Source organism: Xiphophorus couchianus, chromosome 5 (genome assembly GCF_001444195.1).
Source record: "Xiphophorus couchianus chromosome 5, X_couchianus-1.0, whole genome shotgun sequence".
NCBI lineage: Eukaryota > Metazoa > Chordata > Actinopteri > Cyprinodontiformes > Poeciliidae > Xiphophorus > Xiphophorus couchianus.
The window spans coordinates 23,003,793-23,030,978 of NC_040232.1; the positions used below are offsets into that span (position 1 = coordinate 23,003,793).

The window sequence follows — 27,186 nt, forward strand, 5'->3', positions numbered from 1 at the left end:
ATTTTAAAGTAATACAAAGATTGCGGCACAATAATGAAAGTACATCCTCCCCAAGACCAATAAACCTTCATTTCTTACAAATGTTTAGCACAGGAACTGGAAGTCATTTTAAATATCCAAAATAAACAACCAAAGCATCAAATACAATTGATACTAAAATCTCAATAAACAAAAAAATGGCCGCTGAAGACTTCTGTCCTCTAGTCTCAGGGAGAAAGAGAACGAAACGAGAAAAATACAAAACAATCGTGGAAAAGGAAATTATCAAGCCTGTTTTAATTTATCATGCGATTAATTGATTAATTGCTTATTGCGACAGGCTTAGTGGAGAGCTTAACAGCTAATAGCGATTCTGTCAACAGATTCTCTGACCTGAGCTGCACATCTCTGATCACTCTCCCTCTCTGTCTGTCCTGAAGGTTTAGATGGACGTCTGTCTCTTGGTAGATTTGCAATGGTGAGATACACTTTTCCTCTCCAAACGAAGCTCTGAGACTTGATATATTGTTTTAGAACTAAACCTGATTTAAGCCTCCATAAACCATTCTCCCTGACCTGTCCGGTTTGTTCCTTGGTTTTCATGAGGCCTTCAGAGAACATCTGGATTTACACTGAGATTAAACTACACTCTGCTCTGCTTATTAATTAGGTGAGTTCTGATCTGATGTACAAAAGCTGGTCTATCATGTACAATCTGAAGAAGACGCAACAAAACATAAGAGAAGTCATGATATCCAGGGATTTAGGATGCTGTTTACCTTTGACGTTCTCTTTAAGCAGCAGTGGAACAGGACACCTGTTTTCAACTAGCATGCGTGGACAGGGGTCCTCGTTTAACGTGATGTATGTCACTCCAAGATGTTCCTGATATGCCAGCACTATGGCTCTGCAAAACAAAAACGAACAAACAAACGCGTAAATAACTGTCCGCAAACTGTTCGTGATGTCCTGTAACCGCACTGAGATAAGAGCTCACACACCCATCAACAAATCAAAAAACGTTGGATCGTTTTCGGGTCCGTCTGTGGATGGGAGATAAACCTACAGGCAAAAGCCAAGAGGTGACACATCTTTACTCCGCAGGGCTCTGCGGCTGGGGTTTTATTTTGGTTTACGCTATATATCTGTGCTGATTACATGTGATTGTGAGCCAACACACTAAATGAGAGGAGCCAGAATCAAAACCAGAACAGCAGAAAAACAGACAATGTATGTCCGCTGTGGTGCGTATGTCACTGCTGAGAGCTGTCCAAGCTGCCATCTAATCGGAACGCAAGAACTGAAAATGATAGAAGAGGAGAAAAAGAACAAAAAAACAAAGAAGAGCTTCAGATGGATTACATAAGACAACCTTGGAGAGTGTAGCAGTGGAAACGCTGAGAGTATCTCTCTTCCTGCTTCACCTCCAGTGTTTAACAAAGTGTAGCTAGCTGGAGTCCAGAGGCAGCCAGGGTTGGTTTGTCCTGCTTTAAACTAGGAATGCACAGATTTTCACTTCCAACACCGACACAGATATCTGAGGCTTAGCACTGACCAATACCGATCCGATTCAGAAAAACAGCTGAATTGACTTAAATGTTACTTTGTTGAAACATGGACAAAAGTATTTGATCTAATGTACTGCACCAGTACAGCACACTTAAATACACACACAGCTTCATAAATCTGGTGAGACATGTAAAAAAACAACACAACTTTAAATTGTTCAGTCAGCACAGTTAGATGATTAGCAGTCAATGTAAAACAAATAATAAAGAAACCGAAATTGACAAAAACAATAGTATGTTGGTCAAACATGTAAAATAAATTGCAACAAACCTTCTTTCAAATGGTTCAGAAAGTTCAACTAGGAATTCTAAATATAATGTAAAATAAATAATAAAGCATGACATCGCTCATATCAAATAGTTCTGCCCTTATAGATCGGATATATTGTCACTGACACCAAATCTATAATTTTTTTTTTTCCAATGTCAGGACTGATGCAGATATTAACGGATTGGTGCATTTCCACTCTAAACGGACTGCCACACCCACCTGCTGCACAGGCCACGCCCACAGTCCTGATCCACAGGTATGGACAGGCTCTGCCTGGGGAGGTCTGGTCTCACCGGAGCAGGGAGGCTCCACGCTGCGTCTGCGGCTCCAGCGTCAGGCTTTGAGACCAGGCTGAACAGCATGTGTCTGAGAGGCAAAGGGAACTCCACCGACCCCTGGACAGCGGGCTGAAGGAGGTCCCAGCACGGCACGGAGCACGGCTTGGCCAGAGAGTCTGAGGGAGGAATGGTGAACACGGTGCTCTCTGGTACCTCACAGAACTGGTCAGGGGACAGGAAGGAAAATTAAAATGATTGGAGGTGGAGAGGACATTATATTTTGGCATACAGGAGATACTAAAAATGGCACCAAAACCCAGATGAGCTAGAATAAAAGCAGAAAAGAAAGACCCAAGGCATACAATGCGCAAGTGATTACAACCGACGATACTTTGTAAAACCACAATGTTATTTTACTTTATTCCCTTTCCCTCTAAGCTTGGTGCTAAATTGGTAGCAGAGAAATCCTGCTGTGTTGGTTTAGCAGCTAGCGAGCGGTGAGCAGTGCAGACTTCAGAGATCAGGCACCAAGCATGATGAAGAGAGCAACTAGAAAGGCATTCCTGGCCTTGTTTGTGGTCTGTGTTTTTGCCAAATCTTTAGATTTTTTTGATTTTTTTTTTAATTCTCTCTCTCTCTCTTTTTTCTTTTTTAAGTTTTTTCTTTCAGTCAATTAGGGGCAAACTGGCAAGCTTCACCATTATTCTAAAAGGAGATCTGAAGGACTGTTAAATGACATCACAGCATTGTTGCTCTCTTTGGGGACAGGCAGCAGATGAAAGCAAGCGGGGGAAACCTGCATCCAATTCTGGGTGTTTGTCTAATGTCCCTATGAAGTGTCATTGCCACATGGGGAGAGCGGTGGAGGGAGGAGGGCTGGGGGAACATGATCTGATGGAAAACGGCTTGCAACACAGTGCGGCTGTGCATATATATATATATATATATGTGTGTGTGTGTGTGTGTGTGTATGTGGTAGGGGTTTTGAGGATTGGTACTGGGGTAGACAAGCGTGCTGCAAAGCGAATGCGCTGTATGTGTGAAGTTCAGCAGGAGATCCAAGCAGGTGTTGCAGAATTCAAACTTCATCATCTGTCATACTTGTGCATTCTCCAGATGAATGAATCAGTGGGAAAACAAAGTGTGCGCTACCTGTTCACCTCCTCCTAAGGCGTGGTTGGTCAGCAGAGGTCTGTAGTGGATGCTGTAAGGAGTGTTGTTGACCAGGATGGTTCTATCCTCTATCTGCAGGATCTGGACTCCGTGCCTCACTACAGAGGACACACAGAACTGACACACCTGCAGGGAAAAAACACACAAATACACTAATTACTCTACCTGCATGACTTTTTGTTACATAATGTAGAGTTTCAAAAATATATGTTCTTGCTGTCCAAAACAGCAGGAGAAACATATGTGAAAAATGTGGAAGAAGGCATTTCAATTGTTGTTATTATATATTCATATGCTTGTTGCCATGGTTCTCTGGTCTTATTTCATTTTTGTCTCTCTTTCTGCAGGTGTAGCAGCAGACTCCTGGGGTGTTGACTTATCTCTCTTCTACTCCTATCCCCACTTTTCCCTTTAAACCTTTTCCCCTCCTTTCTCCCTGTCTTTTCTCCTTTCTTTTCCATCTCCGGTTCAAAACAATCTTAAAAATCTTAACGTACAGAAACAGATTTGCTCTTTAAAAAACATGTTAGCATAAATATGCCAGGAGGATCCAGGAGGAGAGTCTTTCTCTCTCTCACCTTCTGTTTCCCAGGAAAGGCTCCCAGAGAGATGTCAACTTCAACGTATCCCTCCTCGTCCAGGGTGACCACCACAGAGCTCGTCCCCTCCTTCCATCGAGGAGAGGTCAGATCGTGAACCAGCTTCAGTGCCGTGGACTTGTGCACTGTGTTGGTGTGGGCCCAGTAGATGCCAATCTGAAAAGCTTCCTAGACGGCGGGGGGAAAAAGGATTCAGTGACAGAACAAAGCACTGAGAGGATGATGTGGGGAAGACTGGGAGAAAAAGGATCAAATCACTGTCTGTCAGAGGAGACCACATTTTCTAAAAAAAACAACAACAAAAAAACCTGGCATTTGATTGCATTTTGGAAACAGTCGCACAGTAAAGTCAGCTGCAGCTTAAGTTCTGAAACACAAACTCCGTGTCAGTGAATGGCATTTCTAAAAGATATGGCAGCTACATCTTCCTACATTATTGGTTGCTGTGCTGGGATGACATAATGAAAGTGCCAAAAAGATGGCTAAATTACACAATGATTGTACATCTGGCTGAGAATCATCATCAAACAAACAGATCAAATCACAAACCTTCTCCTGTTTAACCAATCTGGCATGTGACCTACAGCTAAGACTCTGCTCTTGGTTTGTTGGGCCTTCCTAAATATCATGGTGCTATGGAAACAATGCTTTATTTGTTTCTATTTCACAGCCTTTTACGCACTTACAACTTCTTATTTTGTTCCTTTGTGCTGAACCCTATTAGCGTCTGCTCTTTGATACGCTGCCTCACGGCTCGGCTCTGGGTTAGTGAAATTTGTGTGTGTGTGTTTGTTATGTTCCATAGGGGAAAACCATCTGCAGCTTTCTTCTACTGATCTTAGCAGCCAGAGAGAAGACATGACTGCAGTACACTGTGACAGAGCTTGGCTATAGTTGAAGACGTAGGCAGGGAATATTGTTGTAATGCAGCTCTGCTAGATGATCTCAGGATTTGTACTTATTAGTCATGACTGAAATGAGAAAAGAGCCGGATTCATAATGATTGCTGTGATGTCATAAAAAGACATCCAGGTCCTGATGTGAAGAAAAATGAAAGGACCTCAGAAAATATTCAGTGTTCTAAAGACTCTAATTATAATCACTTTGCTGAAACGTTAATGTACAGGTTTAATGACGAATGTGATTCTTATTTACATGATGCTTTTTCACCAACTCTTTTCTCATATGTAATGCCTCATGAAATTATCTGCACACCTTGAACCGCTTAAACTCCAATGTGTTGGAATTTGAACAGGTCAACACAATATAGTACATAATTGTAAAGTGTCACATTTTGGATTTGCTTCTGCTTCTCCCAATGTCTAACAATATATATAAAAGACCAAATGTAGCCATGGTAACCAATGGAGTCAGATCATCTTTCTTTGGTCTCCCATCAGGGATTCTCTGAGTCAAACACAAAACACTTCAGTCTCATCAGGACCAACTTTAGAGCCCCTTTTCTCATCTCATCACTTTTCAACAGATTAAACACATTTCTGAATAATTCCTACCTTGAAATTTGGGGGTACAATGACTTTGCCGGCTGGTATCTGCAGTACAATGGTCTCTCCCTCAAAAAGCCACAGGTCCCACTGAGAGTCATTGACCATAAGAGCCCAGGGGAGCAGTTCCACCAGCAGTGTGTTCAGTCCAGGTTTCCACTGGGACAGCTTCACCTGCATCGGACTGTCCCACTGGGCAAGCGGCTCCAGCGCAGACCTGTTAGAGCAGAAGAACTTTAAGATGAATCTCCCTGGTACAACTTGAGCATGACTAACATAGTAAGACAACAACCCTTTGAAAGAACAAGAAAATGATTAGAATACTAGAAAAATCATTCAATTTTACCATTAATTTACCTTCAGAAAATTACAGTCACATGTAAAACAAACGTCCATGATAGAGCTTGTTTTCCGTCGAGATCCCTGAGATAAACCGGTTGATGCGTAAACCTAAATCAATATGGCACTCAACCTTTATTATGCACACAAGCCATGAGGTTTAGTTAGCATAATTAAAATGTATTTTAACACTGACAGACCATCAATGAGCAGACAGCAGTCACAAAGACTAAACAAATATGAAGAGAGAAATGGCCTGTCGACAAGCTATGCGACCCGAACAGATTCAGAGAAGAGTTGACAAAGCATCTGGGATCACACACCAACATGTTGGGACAGAGACACAAAGCCAGACAGACAGAAACACACAATCATTTTTCCACCAATTCACAGACACAGCAGCCATTTCAAAGTAATCGCGGTCTCCTGAGTCCTAAATATTGCCGAATGTTAGCGGAGAGCCAAACAAACATTTTCCACAGAATTCCTCTTAAGTTCAAAGCCATTAAATACGATCCAGTCCTTCTCCCACAAGACCACCTGGAACTGGCTCAAGCTACCAACCTGCCAACTCAAACTTGTCACACACCTCAAAGACTCTCTGCTGTGACATGGGACCTAAACTGGGAACAGCTTTTCCTTACCGTTTACTGCTATTTATGTTGCTATGTGTGGTTAAATAGGTGGTTGACCTCAATGCCGAGGACAGAAAACTGCAGGCATCATAAATCACATTACACAGCTCACAAGAAGGTAATTGAAAGAAATGTTCTCAACTGCTTCTGTCAAAACCCAAAAGTGGAGTTTTGAGGATTTTAAACGTAGAAAACGCAGCAGCTGAGTCCAGCCATTACAAGATGTTTATTTAATTATTGTGGAGTTGATGCGCTACCACTGAAAAACCAGTTTGGCTTATTAAAAACACCATATTCACAAAAGTAAGTTTGGTTCATTTTGGATTTTCTGCTGCAACTAAACTGTCCAAACTAAAAATCCTAAAGCATTTAAAACTAAAATACACAAATTAATTTCCAACTTTAATTGAACTGCACAATATTGAGGTTAAATTTTAAAATTATGTTTCATAATGATTTGAGATAACCACAGATTTAAAAAAGTACACACGAACCATTTACATTTAACATATAATTGCAACATTGTTAAGACTTGAAATGGCTTAAAATTTAATGATTGACTCTGATTGGACTGTCTTTGCCTCAGACTTGACTTGAGGATAAAGGCGTGTGACTTTCAAAACAATGACTTGGACCTTTGTTTTGATTACATTCAAGGTCAAAGATCAGTCCTGTTACATTAAGTCATTTTGTCTTCACAATGAGGGACATGAGGCTAACACACTGAAAAACCTACACTCAAAATTAGAAAGCAGCCTGCTTAAACAGACAGATCATATAACAAGGTATATGATGGAGTTTGCTTGCAGAATATGGCCACTTTGTGTGTGTACCTGTTTCCATTTAGGACCTTCTCCGAAAAATGGGGGCCAAAACCGGGTCCTAATGCGATGGTTAGGGATTAAGTTTATAGATAAGGTATAAATTAATATTAATATTTGGCCAGGGTTAGGAATGTACTGGTAATGGTTAGGGTTAGGCTTGAATGCAGTTAATAAAATGAATGTCAGTTAATACATAGTTCTAATACGGATAAGAATACAAACTTGTGTGTGTGTGTGCGTGTGTGTGTGTGTGTGTGTGTGTGTGTGTGTGTGTGTGTGGGTGTGTGTGTGTGTGTGTGTGAAAAACGAATAGATTTTCAAGAAACCACAGGCAGACATACGACTCAGATGTCCAACAGATCCTCTGGGACTCTTTGTAGTCCAAAGCCTGAAGTGGAACATGTGGTCGGCTCTCCTACCGCTGCTATCAAGATGTGACTAGTTGGTGACAAAATATGATTTCCACAGAGACATTTATAAACACTGTATATTGTACATGCAGACTCATCCCATTGCTACACGCATATAAGCAGAATACATATACACACTAAAGTGCAGTGCTTGAACTTGAAGGTAAGGCCTTGTGGTTTGTGTGTGTAAAAAATGACATCCAGAATCTCTGGACTGCTGCTGTAGTTTGGTGCACAGCCCTGTGTGGAGATTGCACTGTACAATTTTATTATCTGAACAAAGTAACCAATAAAAAGAGGCTGACCTCATTAAAAGCAGGCTTGCACAACTTTGCAGCAAGAATGCGAGAAGAATCTTATGATTTGAAAAAAACATAAAAAAAAACAGTGGTGGAGGGTCTTTATGAAAAGTATTATGAAATCTGAGATTTAAAGCTTGCCACAGAAGAACTACAATTAATCTTAAAAAGAATTATAGATGTTGACTTAGATGGGTTATGAGGTATTAAAGGGCCTTGATGTGGTGAGCGCTGATGATGTGATTAGTGGGAAACTAGCTTAAAACATACATCATGTTTTTCATTTCCACCCTGCATTTGTTTTTGTTTCTCACTGTTTACAAGTAAAAGTGGATGAGGAAGGCACCCAGAGAAGATTGAAAGATGGAAAGCTTTTAAACCTAAATCCTTATTACACTGTGACAGGGATTCTTAGAACATTCACCAGAATTTATAACTAATGCTTCAATTTGGTTTTTACATTGTCTGATTTCTGCCCTCTTAACCTGCAGCAGGTGACTCTGAGCCAGTTCTATGACACCACATTCCTGCTAATTAGAAGGAATTACAGAACAAATCTAAAAATGACTGCTTACTAACTAGCATTCAATTAACAAATAACTTTCTAGAGTATGAAAATTACAATTGAGCTCTATGTACTTAAATCTGGCTACATAAGAATGAGGTGGTTTGATCTGAATTGAATCTGGGTGAAATAAGTATTTCAACAGATCAACAATGTTATAAAGCCCCTTCTCCATTGTCAAGTCTCACTCTAGCCATTTAATGTCTTGTTCGATTCTAGCCAAGCTGGGTGTGCCTCCATTGGCAGTGTGTTCCTCACTACGTGGGCGTGAATATGGGCAGGAAGGTGGGGGTGAAAGTGGGAACACTGATGATGTCATCCTGCATGTGTACCCTTGGGCGGCCAGTTTCTCCGAAATCTCTCGGTATATTTTTTCATTGCGGGTTGCCCCAGCTCCTCAGGCACAATTGATAAAAAGGTTGGAACCACGAGGTTTGACCAGAGTTATCAATTTGCCGTTAGCCGTCTCAACAACTACTATGGTTTTGCTTAAGATTGAAAACTACGGTGAAAATGTTGATGTAAATCCACAGGACAATCAACGAATGCAGTCTGCTGCCAATCACATCGCTTGCGCGCAATACCTGGCTTGTACCACCCCTGAAGTTGGTCCACAAAATACGCGGGATCTGAGATGAATCTGGCTGGGGTTCACAAGGAAAGATCCAGTTATAGCCATGCCCAGGGAGGAAGGGTTTATGTTAAAATATTTTTCAAGGCGCTATTAACGAACACCCAATGTCAAGAACAACCCACCTAGAGCTTGCAAAGAGATGCCTTCAGATGATCTTTGTTTAGAATTTCAATTGACATAAATAAAACTTAAGACAACAAAGTTCAGGAGGGCGTACCTGTCAGTGTCCTTGGTGACATAAGGCCATGGTGACTCTGTGGTGGTCTTGGGGCCGTAGAAATCAGCCAGGATGTGTTCCGGGTTGTCTTCATTCCCTGTCTTGTTCATTATCTGTTTGATTAGACCGGTGGAGATGGGTACGGCACAGTGTGACGCATCCTTATCCTCCCTGAGGGAAAACAGCACAAACTCAAGAGTCATCATAGATCCTTGATTCCTTGTCAAAACACACACCGTTTTTGTCTTGCTACATAAAACATTGAAAGTGCAGTCTATGCACATCAGTGCATAGACCGATCCCACGTGATCTCCTGCTCGGTGCAGGCCGTGATAAGTCATTGTTTGAAAAGAGAGCTAGAAGCTGCTGTGTGTGCGTATTTCTGCGAATCTGGCATGGAAGCTTGTTTACTTACATTATGCCAGAAACAATTCAGCAATGCTCTTTTATTTCACTATAAAACAAGACATCTCCTGACAGCAGCTAACTGTTCCCATTGCGACCTTCGGCTAAACTCCATTTTTACCCTTGAACCTTGAAGTGGGTGGAATCTGTCTTTTGTTATAGTTTTTTTGTGTGTGTGACATGGAGCTTGCCTTACAAACACTAATTCAAAAAGATCACAGAGAGAGCTAAATGGCAGTAAATAATCCGATTGGATACCTCATCTCCATTCGTTGGTCAATTATAGACCGGACTCAAAAAAAGAACCAAAATCCAAACAATGTAATAGCATCTACTCTTTCTCTGGGAAGCATCCAGTTCTTCTTGGCTGCAGCAGAGAAGCCCCCATAACCCAGAACAGCAGTTTGTTAACAGAGCCCATTGTGCTATAAAGGGAATGCAGAGGGCTACAGCTTATGGATCTGGAACAAGACTGAGGAGAGGGACAAGGTGTTGACAGGAAGCTTTTCATCCAGAGCGGTCCCTGAGGGGGGAAACTGGACGAACTTCTGATTTTAACCCACCATTTTCCTATGTGGCGGCTGGGATGAGAGGAGCAGGACAAAACCGTTCTGGTTAAGACTTGTCTGTGTCTCTAGCATTGTAGACCACAACTCTGCTCCCTACCTCGTCCATTAAAGTCCACAGCTATGTGTAATTACAGGATGGAAAGATGAGCTGTTGACCAGTGAACATTTACGATTGGATCTATCGTAGAGGTTTAGGGTAAGCTGAAAGGTTGGGTTGGAGGGGGGGGGGGTGTCTCTGTACATGTGTGTATGTTTACAGTTGTGGCTTGTAGTGTGTGTTTGAGAGGATGAAGAGAGATGAGCGATGGATTGAGTTGGGCAGGGGGTGTGGGGGGGTAGCAAAGAAGAGAATGTAAGTTTGTGCGGTCTGAAAGCAGCTCAGACAGGGGATGGATTGTAAATACAAGGAGCTCTGTGGTTGCAATCTAGAAGGACAAGACACTTGGTTTTTTTTTCAAAGCTTGTTTTTTTGCACGCATGAAAAAGATTTCTGTAAAACAACATCAGCCAAATATATTCCCAGGGACAGTATGCCCACTGTGGTTTCTTTATTGCAACTGAAACCAAAACAAACATTGTTACCAGATATCTAAATACAACGGTTAACAAAAATATCTCAGAAGCAGTCGGTCACGTTCAAAGATTTATCCTGTTTGTTCCCATTACCGGCAAATGATACCAAAAAGAGCTATAATTTTTCTGCAAGGGTGCATAAAATAACAAGAATTAGAGATGTTCAAATACTTTAATCAGTAGCAAAAACAACACAATAAATTCACTCGTGATTGCGAGATCATAATCTCGCACCACAAAAATAAAAGGAGGAAAACATGCAATGAGAGTAGATTTATTTAGTGAGGGAAAAAAATAGTTTCAGAAATAATTATTTTCAATAGAATTACTGGTGCTTTAATTACCCCTGCTGATATTACCTTATATACCCTTCTTTTAAGACGGCACTTAATCTTCTCCAATAACATTTCACAAGATTGGAGCATATCAATAGATGGATTATTTATCCAGAGTACCCTCTTATGCTCTTTTCCCATTAGGATTTTTAGAAGATGACTCTGGAAGAAGGTAGATCATGTATCAGATAAAACTTTAAGATTTGCCACAGGTTTTGGATTAATGTCTTGTTGACCCATTTTCAGTTTGGTATCCTCAAGATTTTTAGTTGAAGGAGTTTGTGATGCTGTTCACTGGATTTCCAAGGTCTTTGGAGGAGAAAAGGATGGACAGCATTATTGATGCTTCATCACACTTTACAGTGGGTATGAACTGCATTCCTACATATTCATTCTTTGGTTCAGACCTTTTGTTGTCCAAAGTGTACCCCCCCACTCCCCTAACTCCCTACTCTGAAAGGTTAACATTTAGCCAAGTACAGAGATTCCTAAAACTGTTTTACCCTCATCAAAATCTGTAGGAAATCTATTTTGCTGGTTTATCAAGAAAGACTCATCTGGCTTCTCACAACCTGCATCTGATTGACCAACCCTCTGAATTAGTCAGACTGAATAGTCTCACATTCAACTACACCATGTTCCAAATTATTATGCAAATGATATTTTTCCCTGATTTTCCTAAATGGTCGATGCAAATAAGCCAGTATAATAAAAGTCATCACCCATTAGAGTATAAATTGAATGTTATTGAACAAACCTCCCAATGATAACTGTATATTCTTCAAAAATAAAAAAAAAGCTCAAAATGCACTGTTCAAATTATTATGCACCACAGAGTTTCAAAACATTTTATGGGTCGTAAAGAACTGAAAATGGTCATTTGTTGAATTTGAAGCATTAGAAGGTCACAATCACTAAAATCAAAAGCTATTTCAATAAAAAACCATCCTAACAGGATGAGTTTCTTTCTCAATTAAACTCATGTTTAATTGAGAAAGATAAATTATAGTGTCATAAAGATAAATTATCTTTATGACACTTTGATCCAATTTGCATACTAATTTGGACGATGGTGTAGACCACACCCATTAGCAGTAATTTTCCCCCTACTTTACAAATCGGTCTTGACTCTGAACCAGGTATTATTTAGTGACTCGTATGGAGGCCAGTGGTTTTGTTTTACTAACTTTGGACTTAAGGAACCTTTAAAAACATTTACATACATTTACATGTGCAAATGCTTTTTTTCTGGCACCACAACCCATTTAGGTAGCATCTAATGGTGGTTTTTGTGACTTCTTAATAAGACTTGGTAACCATAAGATAGCACTCTTTGCAGCTCTCTAAGCACTGAAGATGGTCATTCTGCTCAATGTGTGACTCTCATTCAGCCTTGTGGTCACTGGCTAAAAAAAATGCTAGTCTGTGTTACCTCTTGTTTATGGAAACATGCAGTCATGGATTACAAATTAGAAGTTCCTGAACACTCTGATAAACTAAAAAAAAAAAGTATAAATTAAAATACATACATTTAATTTATTTCAAATGAGAAATATTTAGTTATGTGTGGCTGCTGAAAACATATGATTTGACTATAAATTTTGATTTTAAGACCAACTGTACTACTTTTTATGAAGAACTGCCTGGAAACACAAATATATGAAAAAGATTAGAAAGTGCAAAAGAACACTTACAAACTTTGACAAAGTAACAGAGCACAACAGTGATGTATGTGACAAGCTTTGACCATAAATGTCACACTTACACTAGCACTTAGCTAACCAACACATACATGGACCACACACAGATACAGGACATATACTGTACTCTTCCTCTACACATCTGTGTGGGTATGCACACACACACAACGCACGCTCAGCTGCTCTGTGCTACATCTCATATCTACAGTAAGTGAGGTGTAATTACGATCCAACCTGACATGCTGGAGTTAGAGTTGTGTCACAGCTGCAGCCAAGACAGCTTACTGCTCCCCTGAAATGTGCGCAGATTCTCATGGATCATGTCTTCATTAGTGGCTCACAGAGAGCAGAATGTGCTGTGAAGGGTTTGACTTTATGCTACATGTAGGCACACCAAAAACCCATTAAAAGAGCAGAGTTGCAGTTTCCCTTGCAGCTGTATGAGCTAGTCGCTCATGATTTAAGACAACCATGCACTGAAAGAACTAAATTGTCCTGTGAGTACATTCTACTGGCTCCGAACCGGGTATGAGCGATGGAAAGAGGAAAGGAAGTTGCCTATTTGAAAGTAGGTATTGGTTCATTATGAGTGTTTGACAGATCTATGTTGTACCTTTAGGTGTAAGGCTACGTGAGTGTTTTGTTCAACATACAGAGTTTTTTTGTTCCACTCTGCAAGATAGTTACAAGATTTTCGCTATCCTTTAGGCATAAAATAGTTTAAACAATATAAGTTTTGGATTAGTAAGTATTTGTCAGCCATAATAATCATTAAACAGACTTTTCACTCACGTGTTTTGTGCAATAGTAGTAAATCTGATTTTAATTACCTGGCCTGGAAAATCAGGTGGTGGGTAAGTTCTGCCTCGGTGTTTAAAAGAGGTTCCTGGTGGCCTTGTCCAGGAATTAGCTGAGTTTCTTTCAGCCCTAGACTCCTTTTCTCTATGTGGACAACTAGTGGCTCTGGCAAATGGCTCCTCATGACAAAAAGTGGACTGAAAATCACCTGAAAGAAGAGAGTTTTGGAAAAATTAAAACGTAACTGCAAATTTAGGCTACAAAGAGGAGTTGATCAGTTGAGAAGACAAATTTATTATTATTATTTTAAGGTGTCCTGTCCAGGGTAGCACTCATAATTGCTGTCAGGGTGTCAAGGTGAGGCCCAACAGATTTACTTATAATTACTCATAATTGAAGCGATACGGCTTTCGCTATAATACTCCACTGGTTATACAAGAAAGCACTTTGGATTTTTTCAAATGTAATAGACATGGAGACATAAAAGAAAGGAGGAAAGAAAGGTGGGGGAATGGTTTCAGAGGAAAGAAGGAGAAAAAGAGTAAAGGAGAAAGAAACAGAGAATACAAGTCAACACCCTAGAAATCTGTTCCTGCACCTGAAGAAAGAGAGACAAAAACCCAGACAAACCATTGCAAAAAACAAAATATACAGATCTAACAACAATTACATCACTGCAAAGTACATGGTGCGAGTTAAAATAATATGCATTTAGTGTCAAGCGCAGCCCAACGTATCGTATGTGAAAGTGAAATTCTTAGACAGATGGTATGTTGGATCTCACAATTTCCTATGTCTTTTATTAAAACAAAACAAAATATTTATATACACACACACTATATTTTTAAAATATCTTTTACATAATAGATTTTTTCATTTGCTATGCAGTAAAGCACAGATCAAATGTTTGACTGAAATATGAATTAATAGAATGTTAGGCTAAATTTTAAAATTGTGTCACAATGTGGTGCTAAGGCTTGAATAGAATAGAATAGAATATACGTTATTGATTCTCAGGGTGAAATTGCTTTTATGTTGACAAGCTACTCCATCCAAAGTATTAAATACTAGCAAATTCAAATATAAAGATGAAAGAGTGTGATGCTGTGCATTACGTACCAGTCTCTGCTGCATGTGTGAGTCCGGCTCAACGGTAATCAGAGTACACCAGACGTAAAGCAACGAGCCGCTGGAACAGGCCACCTGGAAGAGCACAGATCTGTTCTTACTGATCAATTAAGGTCCTTTCCTTTTACAAAGCATGATTTAAACCAACCCCACTGCCACTGGAAAGATCTAGTATGTGTGATACCTCTAATCTCTTACAATAGCTGCAACAAGTTCAGATTGATCACAAGAACTGAAAATCAACATGTTTCTAATTGTTTCTGCTTGGAAATAGATGCATTCGTCGCCTCCATGTTTATAGTCCTCCATCAGTATTGCGTTATGATGCTTTGTCCTTAAAACCATTGTTTCTTGGCTTCCTTCAGTTGTAAAATATTGAGCCTCCCTAATGCGATATTACAGGCTGAGGCGACAGACAACTGCTAGTGCTGGATAAAGGAGTATCAGAGGCAGTATAAGTCCAACAAGATTTAAAAGCTGAGAATGTGCCCGACAAAAAGCTGAGGGCTCTTCAAGTCTCACTGGTCTTTGTCCCACTTACTTCTCCTTAAAGCATTGAGATGCCAAGATGCATTACAAGTGGTCCAATTTATGACAGACAGGGGACTTCATTTAGTGCTGGGGACAGCACAGAGAGCAGAGAGCTTTCAGACTTAATATACGAGGCTTTGCATAACTGCCTTGTTGGGCCAAGGGAGTGAGACTCTGGGAAACGGATATACAGACCAGATCTGGTGAAAAACAAAAAATAAGATCATGATAATCTTTTGTGCTTTGTTAGAACTACAGGACTGCGGCAGGAGAGATGCAAAAAGAGGAGATGAATGAGAGGCAAAGGAAAGACATTACCTCAGAGATCTTACTGATGAAGAACAGCATCAGACAAATGAGAAAAAACACAGATGCTGGCATAAGAGGGTGAGACAGGTGGACAAGCCTGATGCAACAGGAAGCAGTAAAGAGTGTTAACAATTAAAAGATGGATGAGTTGGAACCATCTACTAATCTGGATTTATATCTAGTCTTTGATCATTTCAGTCAGAGATGATCAGACCTAGAATCTTAGAATCTGGAAAAGTTTTTAACTTTATAATGCTAATTTTTTAAAAAAAGAAAAGGAAAAGTTAAAGGAGAAATCACACAGGAAAAGTAAAGAGCAGGGAGAGCGGAGCTTGAGCTGGGGTTAATCCAGCGGTGCGAAAGTGCCTTCAAAGCCTTTCTGTGTGCCCACATATCAGCTAGTGTTTCCTGTCTATGGTTAGTGTTGTTATGAGAGAGCATAAACTGTGTTTTCTACCTCTCAACATGGTCAGCTTATGGGCCGGAGGGCCTTTGTAAGCCTATCTGAGGGGAAGATCTCAATCTGTTTCCTAACAGTGAGCAGCAACATGGAAGCTCAGCAACTCCGGCCACCCAGAAGAGGAGGATCCGGCCACAGTTGGTGGTCCAGTCCACCAGCTCCAAACATGCGTGTGGACAGAGAGCTAGCCTTGGTGTGTGCAATGTTTGTATGTATACTTTTTTGTGTCTGGCTACCACATTTGGACATTTCTGAGCGCAAAGCATTGGCTGCAGTCAGTACAATGGCCCTTTTCCATCGTTCAGTATAAACCAATTAGTCCATCTTAGAAAAGACGTCTAATGGAAGCAAGTGTTGCCTCCAACTCCACAAAACAGCCAGATATTTCAGAGTTACATCAGAACCCCATGGATCTGGGTCATTTTGTGTGGATCTACCTGAACAACAGAGCTGCTGCTGCTGCCCTTCTCCCTCCGCTCCAGCTCTACGTCCTGCGACCAGTCTTCGTCTCCGCGTGCTCTCATGCAGAGCTCGGTCATCTCTGCGTCTTCCAGCACGTAGGAGGGAAGTTTGGCCCCTGCTTCCAGGCAGTCACAATGCTCCCTGACCACCGTCTGACTGTCGGCTCCCACATAGTGCTGAACGACTCGCAGCTCGATGTCCTGCGTCAGGTAGCTGCACATCACCTGCCGTCCGCAGATTATTATCTGCAAGAAAAGTTAAAAGACACACCTGGCCTTAACAACAGAACCCATGTTGTAAAATTATAGATTTTATAAGATATGTAGGTCATATATCAGGGCTGAAACGGTTTATTGGATTAATCCTGATTAATCGATTATTATTGCTGAAGGAACAACACAGTCAGAGCAGTAACTAAGCCAAAACTGTACAAAAATATATACATATTGCATTTAACATAAAAAAAACTTTGCAAATATGTTTTATCCACGACTCATGTAACATTGTTTTAGTTTCACCTGGTTAAAGTTCCATGAAAAATACAAAAATCTTTTATTAAGCATCCTTTGCTACAAATAATCAAGCTGTGTTGTTGCATTTTAGACAATTAAATGTTATTTTTTTATTTTAAAAGGGAATTGATGGGTTTATTGCATCTTTTCATGCATTTCTAATATTATCTAAAAAAGGATATTATAAAAAATCTGCAGACTGTTTACATTTTTGTATCCGAGTATTCAGTTAATCACCGACTGTCTGATTAATCGATAACAATTATCGTTAGTGGCAGCCCTATTATATGCTGTATATTTTTTTAGATTGCAGGTCTTATGGACCAATCAGAATGAGCTAAAATCAGTAGCAGCTCTCTCACCGAGACAACTGCAGTTTGCGACACGTCACAGAACAAATAGAATCAGAAGAAAATATAAGCTGACCAATTCTCATGCATGTAGTTATTTACTTTATCTGTCAAAGCTACCGCTGTAGCGCTGTGGGGTTGGTTATATGTTGGCGTCTGGTTGTGGCTGAAGGGATCAGATTTATTCAAAGATAAGGACCGAAGGAAAAATGAGTGTGAACTGAAAAGTCAGCTTCGTCTCCAGGATGAGTGGGAGATGTTTGACACTTTACAGCGTTCACATAACAAACTGTCACTACTATGGCATCTCTGCGTTTTCAGGACTTTCTCTTGCATGTGTGCAGGAAAAACTCAGACATGATTCAGCCCTGCTCTTGTAGCAGGCGGCTGGCTGCTCTGTGATCTGGCTTTTGATTCCCCTGTGATCCTCTGTGTGGATTGATGGGACACATTTTATTGCTGCAAAACAGATGACAACAAATTGACAAAAACAGAAAACATTCAGTTGTTAGCTAAGCAACTACTAAATCACAGGATGCAAACAGAGGGCGGGTTTAAAGTGGCTAATCCTGACGAGGGGACTTGGACAGACGCCAGGCTTTCTGTATAATCCTACAAACATGTTGTTGCTTTTTATTTCAGAGATTTTCTTCCGTGGTTTGGCGCTGGGATCTGACGTCTACGTTCTTCATGTTTTTAAGCTTTGATGTAAACTTACAGCATGCTTGTGCTGTAAATGCTTTATTTAAGTTTTTTTGGGGGAGATGGGGGGCCGGGGGGGAAATGAGAGTAAAGAGTACCTGCTTCTGGACGCCATTGAGCTGCAGCACCTTGATGATGAGGGAGGCGGTGCGTCCTTTGTACTGAATGGTCCGGAGCAGCGTCCCGACGTTGTCCACGCTGAACGGCTCGGACCAGCGCCAGTTCCCCCAGCCCTCGATGCAGATGTGCAACAGCTAAAAAATAAAGAAAAAGAAAAAGAAACCAAGGCAACCAGAAAACACACATTAGTTTTTCTCAAAAGAAACAAAAACTAAAATAAAAACGAGTCTTTGTTTGCATCATTTTTGTGCGGGTAGGTTCGCTGCGGCAGCAGAAACAGAAGGTTGCACACATTAAAGCAGCTGGTGGAAACCAGCTGGGGTGGAACGTCATCATCAGGCCCCGTCTGTGTTTGTGCGCCTGGATGTGGAGGCTATTTTAAATAAGAGGCACTTCTTCTCCGTCATTTCAGAGGGCTAGATATCCATCGCTGCTCTGTGGAGGCCATCAATGTGTGTGGCTGGGTGTAAACACGCAGCCACACAATGACAGCAATAAACAGATGCTTTCCTGTCTTTTTCACATCCCAAACCAGTGTGGAGTGGTGACGAAATGCCAACCATTTTCCATAAAAACTCCTTGTATTGTGGGTCTCAAGATGGCAAACGGGGATCAAATTAAGCAAAGCTGCAAGACATCTGCACTGGATGAAGAACACTGTTTTAATTGCACTTTCTGTTGCACAATATCCATGTTGCAAGAGTTTCAGCTGCACATTTCTGCAGACTTTTTTTTTCTCTCCCTTTCTGTAAACACAAAGTGGAAAAAGGCAAAGGAACTGGTCAGCTATCAATCACACCTCTGCTATGCCGAGGTCATACAGAGAGCACCTATCCACTATTCACCACAGCTCACTAAACACCACAAGACAAAAACTCTCATTTGTCAAACAATGTGAATGTTGTCATAAGATTATGGTAATAATACAGGAGCAGAATCATAAATATGCAGGGAGATCTAAAGCGCCGTTCCCTCCTGAGGCCCTGCGGCTGACCTTTAACCTCAATGAACTTTCTCTGTCAGCCCTTCTGCCAAGACAATGTCAAACCTCAGAAAAAAAAAATAGAGGAGGACAGACCAGGAGAAAGACGAAGAATACCAATGGATCTAAAAAGACAGGCAGAGATGACGAGGGTTTACAGGCTCAATAATCTAACAGAAAGTTAGCGACCGGATCAAAACACAGAGAGAGAGAAAAAAAACCTGTTCTGAACATTTACACTTCAGGTCATTGCTTCAATGTGGCGAACATTTAGCCAATCTGCTTTAAGAAAAACAAATTACCCTGGAGGTGAAAGAGCATGTTAGGACCTTGGTCAGGACCTTCTATGTTTCTCTCCACTGCAGCCTTTCCTCTCTGTTTGAAGACAGATTTCTTTACAATAACATTCTTAATCAAAGCCGGCGCTGGCTTTCTGCAGGATCGCTCTCCGTCAGTGTTGGCTGCGTAGGAATGACTTCAATTTCTCGCAGGACGCACTCGCGGAGCAAGTGGCAGAGCAGTGTAAACAGCCAGGTGGTGCAGGTTAAGGTTAAGCCCGAGGGCGGGGCAACCGTCAGGCTTCCTCCGCCAACAGCGGCCTCACAACCAGGACCGGTTCGGATTAGGACAGCTAAAGGGAAAGTTAAAAAAAAACAACTGTAATGTGGGATTTTCTGCTATTTTGTTAAGAGTTTCTCGGCCAACGGTTTGACGCGAACGAGAAGGAACCCGCCTTGTTTCCCCTTTGGGATGAAAATCGGATTTAAGCGTATTGACTTCACCTCAGCATTACAGTGTAAAGTTTGTTTTAAATGTGGAGCGGGCAGATCCAGTGGAGATCCCAGCATAGCCGGAGCGCCATCTGCGAGAACAGATTTGTTATTTCAACACTTCTCAAACCCCCCTTCACTTTCCTCCCCGTGCCTCTGCAGACTTTATCGTGCCTGTGGCTCAACTTGACCTTTAGGGGAGAAGTCATAATAACGTCTCTGCTCACACTTCAAACGGCGACTGCCGCTTTTGTTTTAATTCGGCTAATTCTGCCCCGACTCAAGCAGAGGAAGAAAAAGCAGCGGTGACACAGATGAACCGAACACGTAGGACAACAAGAATGAAAAATAAGAAGCTGTTTTGCCTCTTTGACTTACGCAGGAGGTTGTGACACTGAGAAAACCCAGTCAGCCATATGTGGTCATTTTAAGCACATTCTTTAGGCCCCAGCCTCACACTTTATTATTCATTCATTCATTCAAAAAAAAAAAAAAGGATATTTTGAAGAATTCATTAATTGACGTCACGTAAATAGTTACTGAATTACTTCTGTTGATAAAATGCAGTGATTTAATCGTAGTCCACGTAACTTCATTTTATTTATTCATTTCCAACAGAAAAAAAGAAAAACAAGAAAAAAATGTTAACTAAAACAAATTATCATGCCCAATGAATGCGCAATGCAATTTTACATGATTTGTTAAAAAAGGAGGAGGTAGAAGATACAACATTTCCTGCCTCTCTAATACTTATTTACTTATAAACATTTAAATCTCTATACACCAGATAAACTTAAATTATTTCCACATTACATGACACTTAAATCTCACATTCAATGTCCAATTATTAACACATTTTTAATATAATCAATGACATTTTTGGTCTCTGAAACACTCACCTTGTACAACATATTTCCCAATAAGCTCCTATTTAAACCGTTTTTTTAAGCTGGTTTATATTTGTACTTTGGCTTCAGGTTGTATAGATTTTTTTTTTAAAGGTTTTATTGGCTCTAGTGGCCTTTATTTGACAGTGACTTGACAAGAAAGTAGATAATGAGAAAAGGGGGAAGACATGCGGCAGGAGTCACCAGGCCGGGAATCGAACCTGTGACGCCGCGTTGAGAACTAAGGTCACTATATGTGGGTTGTGCTTAACCGCTGCACCACCACAGCACATCCATGTTGTATAGATTTTAAAGTATGGAATGAGAAAAGGGAGAAACTGCTTAAAATATGTTTGAATGATCATTTTTTTCTTCAAAACAAGAACTATTGTATTGTGTAAGACTGATGTGAAACAAAACATTGTAAAAATACTGATACGCTCTGTACAACGTTGTGGTTTTATTAATCATTTAAAAACCATTTTAGCTCCAGGGTCGTAACATCCGATGCTAGTTGAATTCTAATCTCCTCTGCTTAGAAATATTTCGAAGACTCCTACACTCACCCGCAGCAGCTGGCCCGCGGTACACACTTGGCTTCCAAAACCAACTAAAAGCATATCTCTTACAATATTTTCCCAGGTTTTCTATTGAGTGTGAAATAAAAACTTCCATCTTTCTTCATATCCCTTTAATCCCAGGAGAAAGTTTGCGATAAGGTTGATTTGTGGTGGACATCAAGTTTCAAGGCTGCTACTTTCAGAAGAGATGTTTTTTTTTCCTTTCCTAAAGAGAACGTTCTCTGTAGGCAACCTAGATTGTAAGTAAAATAACTTACAATCTAAGTTATTTTACTCACTTGACACACATTAGAAAATGTTATTTAATTGCCAAAATAATAGTGTACTTTACACCTACTGGCATTCCTGGTGAAGCTTAAGTCTTAAAATAAATCCATTTTTTACTGCGGCAGCATAATCTCACACTGAAATGTTAAAAAAAATCCCTTTAGCTTTAGAACATATTTATTAGGAGGGGGAGGAATTGCATTAGGAAATAATTTTTTTTGGTACAAATTTACCTGTTCAGTGCTTTTTCAATACTTTCGACAGCCACTCTTTTCAACTCTCCCCAAAGGTCAGTCAGGTGGATTTATGTCACAGGACTGCGATGTCCGTGTAGGAAGGCTTGTGTCAAACATTTCAGTCACAAACAATTTCGGTTTTTATTTCAGAGTCCGCAAGATTTTTATTTAATGTGTCTTTTTGCTATTTCAAAGTGTTCATGATGTCATATGCTCTAATAAGATTCCCAGGACCTTTGCAAGAAAAACATGGCAACGGAACCACAGAGCCTCCACCACACCGAAGGGGTCGTGAGGTGTTTTTCCATATATTCATCTTTTTGTTTCACGTGTTTGTTGCCAATCATCATCTTTATCTCATCTGGGAGGAAGCACATAGTTCCAGGTGAAATCCTTGTGGAATTAAGTAAACTTCACATGCTAACATTTTCGATGATGGACACAGAAAAAAGGCTTTTTTTCCCTCTGGCCTCCACCAAAAAAAAGTGGTTGACATGTAAACAGCATCCTATTGTTTTGGATACTGAGTAATCTTAAAATGCCATCATTTGTTGCAGCTCTCAGACAATGAGCTTTTGGACATGTTTTTTTTTTTTTTTTTACCTCATTTACTGTATTTATCTTGCTCTGCCGCAAGATAAATACAACTTTTAAAGTGGAACTAAACAGTAAATTAACTTTTTTGTCCTGATAAACTGTCTAAATAGTCATTTAAGGTTCTATCTTTATGCTTCTTTGTGGAATTTGACATTTTTATTTTGACAAACACCATCTCACACCTGGAATCCTGTCAAACTGTGCTGATGCAGTTGGGTTCTCCTGTTTGTGTAAAACGACACGGCTTTTTGTCACTCAGCCCTGCATTCGGGTAGAAAACCACGTCACAGCTCTCGCAGATTTTCTTTCCTCCTGACCGCGGCTTCGCTTTCCTTGCCCACACTCGTCCGTGGCTCTCAGTGTCTCTTGGCTCCGCCCACTTTGCTGGGGTTTTTCAAACTTTGTCAGGGGCGAGGGAATGGCCAAATGTGGGGATGAGCGCAGGGGTGTGATCAGGATGAGGGGCAACACTGTTACTAACTTTGCTGCGATATTAAATAAAGACTAGTTAAAATGAGTTATTTCATAGCAATGTAGAATGTAAGCCCATATACCACCTAAACCAGTGTTTAAATGAGTAAACATCAGGTGTCCCAATGTAAGTGAATGTAGCGCATAATGATTGGTGAGGTATGTAGCATGCCCTTTAAGATCCGTTTGAACCTGGAGCTTGCACTTCATAAACAATGTTTGGTGTACCTACAGTGGGGCTGTGTGGTGAACTTCAGCTAAACTGAAAGCAACATAGATGGCAGCATGCTCTGTGTCTCTGAATAGAAAGTAAATATTGGTGACAACTGAGAACTGTGATTTTTTTTTCTTGTGTTAAAACTGGCAATAGAACTGAACCTGTATAGTGAGACAACAGGGGAAGAGACGAAAAAAAAAATATTGGGAAAGAATTATGATCACTGCCTGTGATTCAGAGAACAGAGTGGAGCATGCAGAGGAGCTCGCTTTCCAGTCTGACCGCCTGCTTTCTCCTCGCTCCACTTCGCTAAGCCGCTGTTGCACAGAGCATACAATACCAATAAACAGATTTATAGAGTACAGCAGAGCCGGTGCCGAATTTAGTGCGCAAGATCCATTACCGGGTTATGTGAACAAACAGCGTCGGATAACAGGAAAACGATGAACACAACTTTAAGAGTAAACGTTACAGAACGGCCCAGCGCTTAAAATCTAAAACCGGAGAATATCGACGACGTTAAGAAAAAAAGCAAACAAGTGAACACGTGTTAGTGTTGCAATGCCAGCAGAACATTTTTCGGGTTTTACTTTGACTTTTGATTCAGATGGATGGGTGAGGTGTCAAGGAAAATACACTAATGTGTGGAGGATTTAAAAGTCCCATTTCAACTAAAATGTAGCAACTGTAAAGAGTGACAGAGAAAGGCTTCTGAATATAGAAGCAGAGAAGCAATGCCAGCAGTGAGTTTATTTTTTTAATGGTGTAGAAAGTGTGTGTATCTACACACGTGTGTATATGAATACACACTGGTAATAAACCAAAAGCAATATTAATAACAATAATAATGACTTTTCATATGAGTGCATCAGTACTTGGCTGAATCACGGCCAAGTGACAGAGACTGTGAACATTAAGAAATGGTGTTAATTTGTGCAAAGGCACAAAATTCCAGCTGGCATTAAACGGTCATGTATTATCATAATACAAATTTGATTATTTTATTGATTCAGCCATGAATTTATTGAAACTGAAAAAGTTTGTGCATTGTGTCAGATATCAGTATTAGATTAAAAAAAAGGGAATAAGAGTCATTTATAATTACAACGCCTTTGTTTAATTGCACCCCACCAGTATTTTTTATATATTGCAAAACATATGAAACATTTTGATGTTTCATGCTGTCAAAATCTAACCAGGTACATTGGTGTATTAATATTTGCTAGTATCTGATTTTAGGAAAGTCCCCTAAGATGGACCCCCAACACTTTCCAACACTTTCCAACACTTTCCAACACTTTCCAACACTTGACCAGCCTTTTCCTATCTGCACTGTCATGTACCCAGTTTAAAATGCAGCTCTTGGTTTTCTTTTTTTCTTTGGCATTTTTAAGGTTTGACACACTGCATAGTTTGGCATCAGGATACATTTGCTAAGACCTCCACTCATGGAACAATTAGAAACTGTAAAATATATTCCATCTGTACATATTATAATTCAATCCCAGTTGTATAGAAATATAGAAATGGATTCCTAACCCAATTCGTTCCGGCACCACAGTTTTTTTGGCCCACCTCAACATACACCTGACTGCCAACATATGACATATATTACATGTAATATATATGACCGTACTAAAGTAGCATTTTATGCATTTTACCAGCATCATTTATGGTTATGTGCTTTAGAGTCTACGAGTATTTCTGACCCCTTTGCGGTAAAGCCTTGACGTCCGTTTCTAAATCAAACACTGCACAAAACTTGTGACTAATCTGAAAGTAACAGAGAACACCTGCCTAACAAACAAAATATCAGATGGACAGATTGATTAAATTAAATTCCACAAAAAAAATCATATTGGAGCAATAAATGGTCTAAAACATCAAATGAGTACCATATGAACTCTCCGAAACCCCAAAACCCGAGATTTGCGATTGCCATGGAAACCCAACCCAAACATGAGACTGTGAACATTAAGAAATGGTGTTAATTTCAGAGAAACATCAACCGCACCTCAGTTCTGAGTCGCATGGACTGAGTCAACCGCGCGCATCATGTGGACGATGTCACTCCTGCTGCCTTTGCTCATTGCTTGATCTTGTGCTGGTAGAAAGTTATTACTAACAGATTTCCCTGTGAAAGACAGTAGGGATATCGGTCATAACTTAAGCAATGACTGTTAACTTCCTGGTAGAACAGAAGGTCATTTTAGCTTTTACTGGGAATAGCTCATATTTCAGCTTTAATAATGAGTGTTAGATTAAACGCAGACACAGTGAGAGACACGGGGGATTTATGCCTCCAACCCATGGGCTCCTGCAGACAGACTGAGTCAGTCCTGCCTCTTGTAACCGCTATCCATCTATTGTCCTCAGGCAGGAATTTGCTGCAGTACACAAAAACACAAATTATGCGTCTGTCCGTTGTGAGAATGTAATCAGCCATCCTGGATGCTGCGCAGATGGCGCAAAGCTGCCGTGGTCATCGGTTGTTTATCCTTTACTACCGTTTATTCTTTCTATTTCATTCAAACAATAATAGGAGTCTTGAGATTTACGGACATGTGGAGGTATAAACAACACCAGTAGCTTTGCTCACAAGTCCCCTAAAAAAAAGAAAGAAAGAAAAAAAAAGCCCAAACAGTTCAGACACATCTTTGATGGTTTATTAAAATCATGTGAGTTCAGTGTCAAACACTGACAGCTTAAAAATAGTTTGAGGAGTCTCTGTACTGCCAATCTTATTTAATGTTACACAGGCACAGATGAAAAGAACAGAGATGTGAAGCAGAGGCCTGGTCTTGTCTAGTGAAATTACTCTGGGACAAGGGACTTAGCTACCCACCTAACAAATTGGAAGCAGGTTGAGATTCAGACAGCAAAACAAAAGAATATGGATTGTTTTGTCTTTAAAATAAAATAAAAAAATTACTCTGAAAAGGAATAGTACAACAGTGCAAAGGAACAGCGTTTTAACCCATGTAAAACGTGGGGATTATGGTGGCTTTCACAGCTGTCTACAATGCCTTTTCCTCCTTAGTGCTCTCTTTCTGACAGGAGAAGAAAAAGCTGCGCAACATCAAAGTCAAGATTTGCAAGTCTAAGAGGCGGTTTGGGAACTGGAAGAAGGTACAGAGAAAAGACATTGTGTGGGTCCATTGTTGACAGGGCGATGTTAAGAGGTTTATGCTTGGCTAACATTGTTCCATCGCTCCTCTGGTTTCTGCTAAGGCATGGTGGACGTGCGAGGGCCTCGAGGGCTTCAGGATACGCAGAAGGAGCAAGTGCTTGCACCAACCAAATGGGATTTGACAAAAGGAGTACTGTCTCACTGTCTGAGGGGAGAGAGGTTTGAAAACCACATAGAAGGAGAATAACGGAATTAGTGGTCAAAGACCTTCAGAAGGACAGACACATAGTCACAGTCTGGGGAGAAAAAGAAAGATAAAACAGCCGACCAAGATGAACACAACTGAGGGAGACTTCCTGTATGTGATGTACACTTCCATGTTTTTTCATTTTCAGATAAATTACCTCCTAAATGTCACCCTTTTGATCTTCCTGTGACATCGTCATGATACAAAGTTCAAGTCAGAACCGTTCAGCTCACTGCAGGGGAGACCTCAGTTGCTCATGCCATGACCACAACTCCACTGTGCTTCCACTGTGGGCAGACTGTAGTCTAACTCAGACAACATGTATGCAATTGATATCCTCCCTTGTTTGATAATGCATTGTAACACTTGACAACAGAAAAGCCTGCTACCATGTAGCAAAACCACAAGCTCTCCTCCTAAATAAGAAATTAATCATTGCTTGACCCCACACAGCTACCTCCAACCACAAAACTGAAGATTGGATAATGTGATTTAAGTCCAGGAACATATAGAAAACATACCTCCACATCATGTTCATTCAATAAAAAAAA

At 40.4% G+C, this 27,186-nt stretch overlaps 1 protein-coding gene across 3 annotated transcripts in view; it reads right to left on the bottom strand.

Moving 5' to 3' along the window:
- vps13b (vacuolar protein sorting 13 homolog B) overlaps positions 1–27,186 on the bottom strand; it is a 301,127-nt gene that overhangs the window by 17,339 nt on the left and 256,602 nt on the right. For all 3 annotated transcript variants that reach the window (XM_028016693.1, XM_028016692.1, XM_028016690.1), the window contains 10 exons: positions 18,229–18,384; positions 16,542–16,811; positions 14,796–14,879; positions 13,709–13,884; positions 9,297–9,467; positions 5,383–5,590; positions 3,848–4,036; positions 3,249–3,395; positions 2,038–2,318; positions 759–886 (listed from right to left, as the gene is read on the bottom strand). In XM_028016693.1, coding sequence (XP_027872494.1) covers positions 759–886; positions 2,038–2,318; positions 3,249–3,395; positions 3,848–4,036; positions 5,383–5,590; positions 9,297–9,467; positions 13,709–13,884; positions 14,796–14,879; positions 16,542–16,811; positions 18,229–18,384 — 1,810 coding nt within the window. The remainder of the gene's footprint in view (positions 1–758; positions 887–2,037; positions 2,319–3,248; positions 3,396–3,847; positions 4,037–5,382; positions 5,591–9,296; positions 9,468–13,708; positions 13,885–14,795; positions 14,880–16,541; positions 16,812–18,228; positions 18,385–27,186) is intronic.